This window comes from Excalfactoria chinensis, chromosome 23, assembly GCF_039878825.1.
Source record: "Excalfactoria chinensis isolate bCotChi1 chromosome 23, bCotChi1.hap2, whole genome shotgun sequence".
NCBI lineage: Eukaryota > Metazoa > Chordata > Aves > Galliformes > Phasianidae > Excalfactoria > Excalfactoria chinensis.
In genome coordinates, this window is record NC_092847.1 from 3,069,182 (window position 1) to 3,077,658 (window position 8,477).

General features: G+C 54.0%; 2 protein-coding genes across 3 annotated transcripts; one reads left to right on the forward strand and one right to left on the reverse strand.

Moving 5' to 3' along the window:
- Positions 1-282: 282 nt before the first annotated feature.
- Positions 283-5,264, reverse strand: AP4B1 (adaptor related protein complex 4 subunit beta 1). Of its 2 annotated transcripts, none has more exons than XM_072356231.1 (10): positions 5,070-5,264; positions 4,753-4,977; positions 4,503-4,633; positions 4,137-4,284; positions 3,443-3,879; positions 3,135-3,218; positions 2,226-2,329; positions 1,913-2,120; positions 1,364-1,648; positions 283-1,094 (listed from the first exon to the last, which is right to left on the reverse strand). In XM_072356231.1, exons 1-10 carry the CDS (start codon positions 5,180-5,182, stop codon positions 667-669), a joined length of 2,163 nt encoding a protein of 720 aa, XP_072212332.1. In that variant the 5' UTR covers positions 5,183-5,264; the 3' UTR covers positions 283-666. The 2 variants fall into 2 exon arrangements, with proteins under 2 accessions (XP_072212332.1, XP_072212331.1); XM_072356230.1 differs by having other exon boundaries at positions 3,443-3,939.
- DCLRE1B (DNA cross-link repair 1B) lies at positions 5,264-7,206 on the forward strand. The gene is made up of 4 exons (XM_072356232.1): positions 5,264-5,551; positions 5,680-5,827; positions 5,890-6,069; positions 6,166-7,206. Exons 1-4 carry the CDS (start codon positions 5,291-5,293, stop codon positions 7,020-7,022), a joined length of 1,446 nt encoding a protein of 481 aa, XP_072212333.1. The 5' UTR covers positions 5,264-5,290; the 3' UTR covers positions 7,023-7,206.
- Positions 7,207-8,477: the final 1,271 nt, after the last annotated feature.

Below are 8,477 nucleotides of genomic sequence, written 5' to 3' on the forward strand. Positions count from 1 at the left end.
CAAAGTCCTGTCCCAGATCAGCACTTGATTCAGTGCAGCTAGAGCTGAGAGTGCCAGCAAGCTATCGAGGTGGGGCTTCACTCCTAGTTTGGGTATTACAGGAAGTTGGCACGCAGGACTGAAATAAACGGTTGCACAACTGCTCTTTCAAGGTGTTCTTAAGAAAAGTGGAGAGAAAATTCCGTGTAAAATGAAGGCAGGATTTGCTGTGCTGAGCACATGAATCCATCCTGCAGAACTCAGGCAGGAGCCTTGTGAACAAACACTCCGGGAGGCAGCCAGGAAGGATTCAGTTCTTTATTAGGAAAATCAGAAATGAAACCTAAAACGTGTTGTTTAACAGGGACGGCAGCGTTCCAGTGAAGTGCATGTAGAGATACAATACAATACAGTGCCTTGTGTCAATCACGGCAGGTGCCAGCTTTTCCGACTCAGATCAGCAGCTCACACACGTTATCCTGTCCTTTCCCCAGCCCTTTACCCTGTCCTGCTCACCAGCCTCAGGAGCTCAGCACCAGCAGCACTGAGCTGCAGCTGTAGCTCTCCTATGCCCAACACTCCTACAGTTCAGAAGTACTAAACCTGCATCAAGAATGGCAAACTGAAGCCAGAGGAGAAAACTCTTCCTGTGACCTGAGCAATCACCCCACAAAGAACAGAGACCCATCAGGATCTGAGCCCAGCAACTGCCCCCATGGCAGTCCTGAACACAGACATGAAGGCCTGCAGTGCCTCAGGTTTCTCCTCGCTCTGCTTCACTGCAACCTGCATCCCAGAATCTTCTGCCTCGAGCAACAGCTCTATCAGGAAGAGGCAACCACTGTCATCCTGAGCAATGAAATAACCTTTCCATGGCTGGACACCAGCTTTGCTCATAGCAATAGTCTGGATGTGGACGACATGAAGGGCAGTCTGGATAGTATCTGGGTGAACTGTTCCAACCCAGGGCAGAGACTGCTGGCAGCTAACGTCCAGGCTCAGCCAGGTCTTCTCAAACTGCTCTGCAGTCAGGGCGACATCAGGAATTAAGGTAAGGCTGCCTGTATCGGGATGAACCTTGAGGACTTCTTTACTCCCTTCAGAAGCCAGTGACTCTGAAATGAAAGCACAAACAAATGAGATGCAGTATTTGTTCCCCTATTACCAGTTTCACACAGAACATCCCAGGAAGCCATCAGATGAAGGCTGCAATTACAGCACCCTCTGCACCAATCTCCCTGGGCTAATGGGGAGGTGATCAACCAGGCGCTGCACAAGATATTCAGAACACTAAGAGTGTTCTCAAGGCACCGTGATCTTTTTACAGAGGCACTCATGTGAGTGTTTACTGACAAGAGGAAACTGTGAGGGTGATGTTGGTTACCTGTGCCCCCATTCCCAGAGTCTGGACAAGGAGTAAAAGCGTGACAGGGCTCCCCTGGCTGGTGAGCAGTGACAAGTGCCCAACGTGCTTTGCCATAAATAGGTGCGAGGGTATTGAACTCAGATGCCCACGTATTGATGGGTTGTTCTGTTTTGTCTTCCAGGAGCCCCAGGGAAGGGTCCGACTTGGGGCTGCACAGAACCCGTTTCACTTCATCCACACCGGACTGTAAGAGGCGATAGTAGAACAGCCCACGGTCTCGTACTGACATATCCTTCTCCTCCTCTGCAAGTAACAGATCGTAGAGAATTTGAGCACTCAGATTTTCCCCAGATTTCATGACCCTTCATTACTAAAAACAGGCTTCCAGGGACACAGTGCAAGCTTGTCACACCTATCAGGGACACGACGCAGCCTAATGCATAGAACTACATTACTTTGCCACCCTGGATGGTCCCCTCATTGCAAGGATGCTGACACCACATCCATGCACCAGGAACACATCAAAAACAGGTCCCTAAAAGCAGAATGCTGCAAGAGGAGACCCACCTATGCAGTGATAGAGCAGTCTCCCTAGCATGTCCTGACACTCAGCGGGACGAGACAGGAAAAGCCGCACCAATGCAGTCAGGAGCTCCATCTTTACTGCTGGAAACACCTCTGTTTTCACATTCTCCACAAAGTCCTCTAGCACATAGGGGGCGTTTGGTACTTTCTCACCATGCGCACCAAGGAGCCAGATCAGTGCTTGCTTGCCCTGAAGGCACCAAAGAAGAGCACATTTTGTTTAACAGGATGGTCGGGTTACCAGTGTTGATGTGAAATCAAGAGACACAAGAGAACAAATCTAAAGCCACCTTACCTCGCTGTCCTGGATGATGTCCTCACAGCCAGGCAGTGCCTGACACACCGCATCTGTGCACTGGGGACACAGCCAAACCAGGTCCCGAAAAGCCTGTACTACCGCTGCAATGAAACAACATTGCCAGAGTCAAAAGACTTGGCTAAGTTTTAGCTAGGGAGGTTGTGGCTACAATTTGAGACATTCTCCTTCAAAATCCCAACATGCTGCCCCTGTAAGTTATACCAAGTCTAAAATAAAGCACTGAAACTTCACGTTGTTCCTCTTGCTTCTGGGAAGTAATCTCTCTTTTGGACATTCCGCAGCCTTCAGAGACTGACTCACGATGTCTCAGGCATACAAGGTTAGAATAACAAATTGAAACTACTAAGGCACATTTCAAGAGCTGACTGTAACTGTAAGCATGTGGCATGGAAAGCTGAAAGCAGGAGCATTAAGAAGAGGGCAGAAATAGCTCAAGGAAGTTAGATCTGAGGACAGCAGAACAAAAAGGAAGAAGTCTGGGTTGAGTTGAATCAGACTCTTATATGAGGAAATCAGGAACATTTAAAAGACAGAATCTAGGAGCACCAGTCAGAAAGAACTCAGAATCAGACCTATTAACCATCATGGCCTTCACAGAGTTAATAGAATGCCTCTGCCTTCATTCCTTGGAGTCAACAGAAGGCAGCCAGAAAAGAGCCTCTATATCAGAGTAGGAATGCAGCCATGACCATCTCCAAGGAAGGAAAACCTCTGTGTCTCTCTGTCACACTCTGTATCCCCACCCAACCAGGGAGACTTCTACCTGGAGACACCAAGTAAATTAAATGTCAGGTGCCTCCTGGAGCCTCAAGTTTTGGGACCACAAGCCTGAGCAAGGCCATTTCCTGAGAGCTTAAGCCACGTAAACAACGTGAAGATGATTACCTGACGTGATGTGCTCCTGTTGAAGCCCCAAGAGCTCTGTCAGAATCCCCACGCACTGTTCTGTGTATGTCCTAGCAATACTGCCTGCAGGGACAGCAAAAAGGATACAAGTCAACCACGAGCCCGATTATTCATCACAAACTCATTTTAAAGAGTCTTCTTTCTTTTTTAGACTGCCAAAGCCTTCCTGGGGAGCAGGATCGACCTGGATCAGTTATATGGAGTGCATCCAGATACACTTCAGCAGAGAAAGGCCGACCTTAAGACTGAGGGCTGCAGCTGCTTCTGAAGCAAGGCAGAGCTCTTACCTATGGCAGAGATCGCCCCCTGGGCCAGCTCCACTGATATATCAGTGCAATAACCCTTCAGCTCTTCCAGCACATGTTGCACGTTTTCATCATTCACCAGCTCACACAGCACTTCCATCTTCTGGCATTTGATGTAGTGGGGTTCTGAATACGAGCAGAAGAACTTTTTGTAGTGGCTGCTAAAATGGCCAGGAAGACTCCTAAGGATCTGACGCACGTGACACAGCGCAGCAAAGCAGAGCTCCCTGCTCTCGGAGGTGCAGGCAGCCAGCAGCGGCCCCTTCACCCTCACCAAAACATCTGCCTGCACGTGTGGGTATTCCTTGGCCAGCACGAGGAAGAGCTTGGTGGCTGCCATCACAACGCTGGGGCTGCTGCTTTTCAGATATCCATCCAGCAGATTGAGAATGTTGAACAACTCCTCCTCCGTGCGGGGTCTGTAACGCAGAAGGAAGGCAAGCACCTCGCTTTGCCCCCACTGATCCAGATCTGCCATCCTGCCAACCAAATGGACACCGTTTGCAGGAGTCAGGAAGCTCATAAGGATCTGTGCTGTGCAGCCACAGCCCTTACAGTCTCCACTCCCATCAAACACCGTGAGGGCTTTTTGTTACGAGGCCACATTTTCATCTAAAAAGGACCGACCGACCATACCAGGCTTCCAGTCCCATCTCTGATATGGAAGAGGACAAACCTATTGAGGAGATGATGGGCAATGGGTTTGTTGATGACAACTCCTCCCTCTTTCTTCAAGATCTCTTCCAAAGCCCTCAGACAGTTCACCACCACGATAGGGTCCTGGTCACGAAGCAGGCTGTACAACTCGTTCACCAATGCACCGTCTGCAAAGAAGCAAAGGTTCTGCATTGTGTTCTCACTCTGCAGCAGCAAGCAGCCTTTGGCCCAGCCACATGGAAGTACAGGATGGTTGGCGTGATGCTGAGCCTTCACTGCCCACGGTGTTCAGCCCTGGGCTGTTTTGCTCCTCCTGCCCAGAGCCCACAAAGCAACCTGTTACATCCCTCCGTGCCCAACCACCGCGCACTGCCTGCCAGCTCACCCACTTCTGTGTCTCCCTGCAGCCTGTGCACCTTGGCACAGCCCAGCACCGCAATCCTGCGCACGTAGGACGCTCTGTCCCGCAGGCCGTTCAGGAGGGGCTGCTGCACGTACTCCTGCATGCCGGGCATCCTGCGGGCAGCGAGGAGGGGTCACCGCGGGCCCTTCCGCACAGGGCGGTGCCGGGGACAAGGAAAGGGGGCGGTGACAGGGGAGAGGGACAAGGGCAGGGACAGCGGCCCGGTACCCACCGGAGGTCGCAGAGGCCGCGCAGCGCCAGGCCGCGCACGGCAGGGCTGGGATCGGCGCAGTCCCGGCGCAGCGTGTTGACGGCCAGCAGCGCCAGGCGGGGCAGGAGCGGAGCGTGAGCGCACACGTACAGCTGCACCAGCTTCTTCTGCACCACGTCGGCCGCCGCGCCGGCCTTCACCATCTCCGCGAACAGCCCCGACACGTCCGCGCCCTGCGCCATCAGCCTGCGGCGACGCAACACACGGCGCGGCCGTCAGCTCCGCGCGGCCCTCCGCATCCCACCCCCGCCTCCATCGCCCGCCCCGCAGCCCCGCACCGGATGACTCTGAGCACGGCGTTGCGGTACCGCAGCGGTTCCGCCTGCACGTGCGGGTTGTTCAGCGCGCGCCGCAGGTCCCGCACCGCCTCCTCTCCGCCCAGGTACGGCATGGCCGCAACGTACAGCACCGCAACGTACAGCACCGCAACGTACAGCACCGCAACGCACCGCACCGCGCAGCCGCCGCCCCGCCCCGCAACGCCCCTCCCCTGCCCCGCATGCGCGGAACCGCGCTCCGAATCGGGCGGGAAGCGGCGCTGCCTTCGTTCTTGTGCCCGCGGCCCGGCGCCATGAACGGCACGCTGATCGCCGGGACGCCCATCGCCGTGGACTTCTGGAGCGTGCGGCGGGCGGGCGGAGCGCGGCTGTTCTTCCTGTCGCACATGCACTCGGACCACACGGTGGGCTTGTCCAGCACGTGGAGCCGCCCGCTCTATTGCTCGCCGCTCACCGCCCGCCTGCTGCACCACCGCCTGAAGGTACGGCAACACACGGCAACACACACCCCAACACCCCCCAACACACCCCAATACACCCCAATACACCCCCACACCCCTCCCGGCCCTGTCTGTCCCGCAGCCCAGCCCTCACACCCGCCCTCCCGCAGGTCCCCACGTGCTGGATCCGCCCGCTGGAGGTGGGGCAGAGCCACGCGGTGGGCGAGGAGGTGACAGTGACTTTACTCGATGCCAACCATTGCCCCGGCTCCGTCATGTTCCTCTTCGAGGGCACCTTCGGCACCATCCTTTATACAGGTACGGGGTGGGAACGCGGCCGTGCCGCCGCCCTGCCCGCTCTGACGGCCCCGTTCCCGCAGGCGATTTCCGCTACAGCCGCTCCATGCGGCTCGAACCGGCGCTGAGCGGCCGCCGCATCGACCGGCTGTACCTGGACAACACCAACTGCCGCCTGCGCTGCTCGCTGCCGTCACGGAGCCATGCTGCACACCAGGCTGCACAGCTCATCCGCCAGCACCCGCAGCACCGCGTCGTCATCGGTGAGTGATGCCCGTCATCGGTGAGTGATGCCCGTCTCACCTGGCGCCTGCCCTGCTCCCCCCCAGTCCACCGTGACGCTGCCGGCTCTCCCGCAGGTGTGTACAGCCTGGGCAAGGAAGAGCTGCTGGTGGAGCTGGCGCTTGAGTTCGGGACGTGGGTTGTGGTGAGCCCCTCGCGCCTGGAGCAGATGAAGCTGCTGGAGCTGCCCGAAGTGTTCACAGCGGAGGAGGGGGCTGGCAGGATCCGTGCCGTGGACGTCTCCGAGATCCGCTGGGACACCCTGAAGAGCTGGAACGTGCTGCATCCGACCATCGCCATCCTCCCCACGGGCAGGCCTGTGAAGGTCACCCACCCCCAAATCCACCTCATCCCGTACTCGGATCATTCGTCCTTCTCAGAGTTGTGTGAGTTTGTGAAGTGGTTGAAGCCCTGCTCAGTCATCCCCATTGTGAAAGACGGCACGTGCTACGCTTCCTTTCAGAAATACCTGAGTCCCGACCACCAGGCACTTCCTGGCCTTGGGATTCCAAAGCCTCTGCAGGTACCCGCACAGCAGCAGAGCAAAACAAAGAAACAGAAACCCGTGTGCCTTGTGAAAAGAGCGGCCCAGCACTCTGTGCCCAAAGGAGTTGTTTATGAGTCCCTAGAGGAATGTGCTGAGCAATGTGAGGGGCTCAGGGGCGTTGCAGCTCCTCAGCAGGACTCCCACGAGTCAGCTTTCTGCTCCCACGAAGATGGTATTTGTTTTTATGACTATGAGGAGGAAGAGCCAAGTGGAGAACAGCCAGGGGGAGCAACAGCAGCTGGCACTGCCGGGCAGTCGCTTGTTTCTGATGAGGACTTTGAAAGTGAACTTCCAAAGCAATATTTACTCACTCCTTTAAATGCCTTAAAGCAGAGTTCCTTCTACGAGGCAGTAGAAGATTTATTTAGTAGGTGGGAGGCGTCCTGAAAATGGCTTGTTGAAAATGCAGTTGATGATAACGACTCTGAAAGCCTTAAAACTGCATCCTTTTCTTTGTGATCAGGTTTCTCATCGCAGGAGCTCAGCTATGAGGATTTGGTTTTGGTTCCTCTTATCAGAGGACAAAGAGAATCGAGGACTACTTAGTAGATATCATGTTTTTCATTGATTTATTTTCTGCCTCTGTTGGGTCCCCATTCTGTGCTCATGCAATGCGGTCCCTCTGCATCTCTGAACCCTTAATCTGTTTTTTTTTGCAGAGATTTGTGTGTCTGTTGTGGCCGGAGCTACTGCTGGCTTGGTTCAGGTTGAGCAGCAGAGGGCATGAGCTGCCTGCAGCCTAACTGATGGGCTCGCGTGTGATGGGAGAAGCAACAGAGGGGAACTGGAGACTGCAGATCTTATTCTACACATCTGTGCTGCTTCATTAACATATTTATAAGAACTTTAAGATGTGATACAGATATTTATTAGGTTATGTTTAAAGAAATGTAGGAGATGAAGTGCCTTTCTAATCGCTGAAATACCTCCAGGCAGCAGTGCTGCTCAGTCCTGCCAATGCAGCTGGATAAGGTTCACCTGAAAGCACTACTTCCATATTAATTGCAAATACCTTTTTCAGGTCAGTGTCTGGGAAAGACAGGATTTGTGTTAGTTCTTGACTTCCTGGAATGGAAGCATCTCACTGTGGTCTGCAAGTCCTGTTTTTCCCAGTGAAAATTAAACTACAGAGCCTTATCAGGTCAGCATGAATGGAAGCACCTGCTTCTTTTATAACATCTGAGGCTGCCAGGGAAGCAACAGCCCTTTGTTTGCAGTTGTTTGTTACTGGATGCCTTGGAGATGCAAGCTGTACTTCAGTGCTGTTGAAATGTGAGTGACTCACTTGACAGGCCGGGTGGAACTGCTTGCACTCCAGATTCCACTGTGCCGCGCTCAGCTGCAGCATCTCCACTGCTTAGAAGTAATGCACAGAGCTGTGCCAATGCTGCTAGCACAGGTGTTCTGCTTGCAACACGGCAGTGAGAAGCTGTAGCCAAGTGTTGGCTGTGGTGTATCTGGGGCTGCATGACAGTCATCCCTGCAGTTAAATGTTCAGACCGAAGCCCTCCCAAATCTATCCACGCAGAGCACGCTTGAGCTGTTTATCTCTGTGCCACAGTTGAGAACCAAGCCCTGTTGGGATGAAACAGAGACCATAGAGGAGCTCAGAACAGCTGAGTTCCTTTTGGCAAGATTTCAGCGCTGTTTTAACAGGCTGTGATCAAACACTGGTGTGTCACAAGGGCAGGGCAAGGCTAATGGTTCTGGGAGCAGCTCTGCCCTGCTGATCTCCACACAGTGCACGTTGAATTGCAATGCTATGGAACAGTTTATTGGGCTCTAAGTCAGTAGAAAACCTTAAAGGGGAACTCTGTGCTATGGAAGGAAGGGAACTGATTA

Excerpts from the sequence above, each read along its gene's own strand:
- AP4B1 (XM_072356230.1), bottom strand. The coding sequence starts at position 5,182 with ATGCCGTACCTGGGCGGAGAGGAGGCGGTGCGGGACCTGCGGCGCGCG. Across the intron at positions 4,634-4,752 it reads CGCGGCCTCTGCGACCTCCG|GATGCCCGGCATGCAGGAGT; the intron begins GTGGGTACCGGG and ends CGCTGCCCGCAG. Across the intron at positions 3,219-3,442 it reads GGGGGCGATCTCTGCCATAG|GCAGTATTGCTAGGACATAC; the intron begins GTAAGAGCTCTG and ends CTGTCCCTGCAG.
- DCLRE1B (XM_072356232.1), top strand. The coding sequence starts at position 5,291 with ATGCGCGGAACCGCGCTCCGAATCGGGCGGGAAGCGGCGCTGCCTTCG. Across the intron at positions 5,552-5,679 it reads TGCTGCACCACCGCCTGAAG|GTCCCCACGTGCTGGATCCG; the intron begins GTACGGCAACAC and ends GCCCTCCCGCAG. Across the intron at positions 6,070-6,165 it reads GCAGCACCGCGTCGTCATCG|GTGTGTACAGCCTGGGCAAG; the intron begins GTGAGTGATGCC and ends GCTCTCCCGCAG.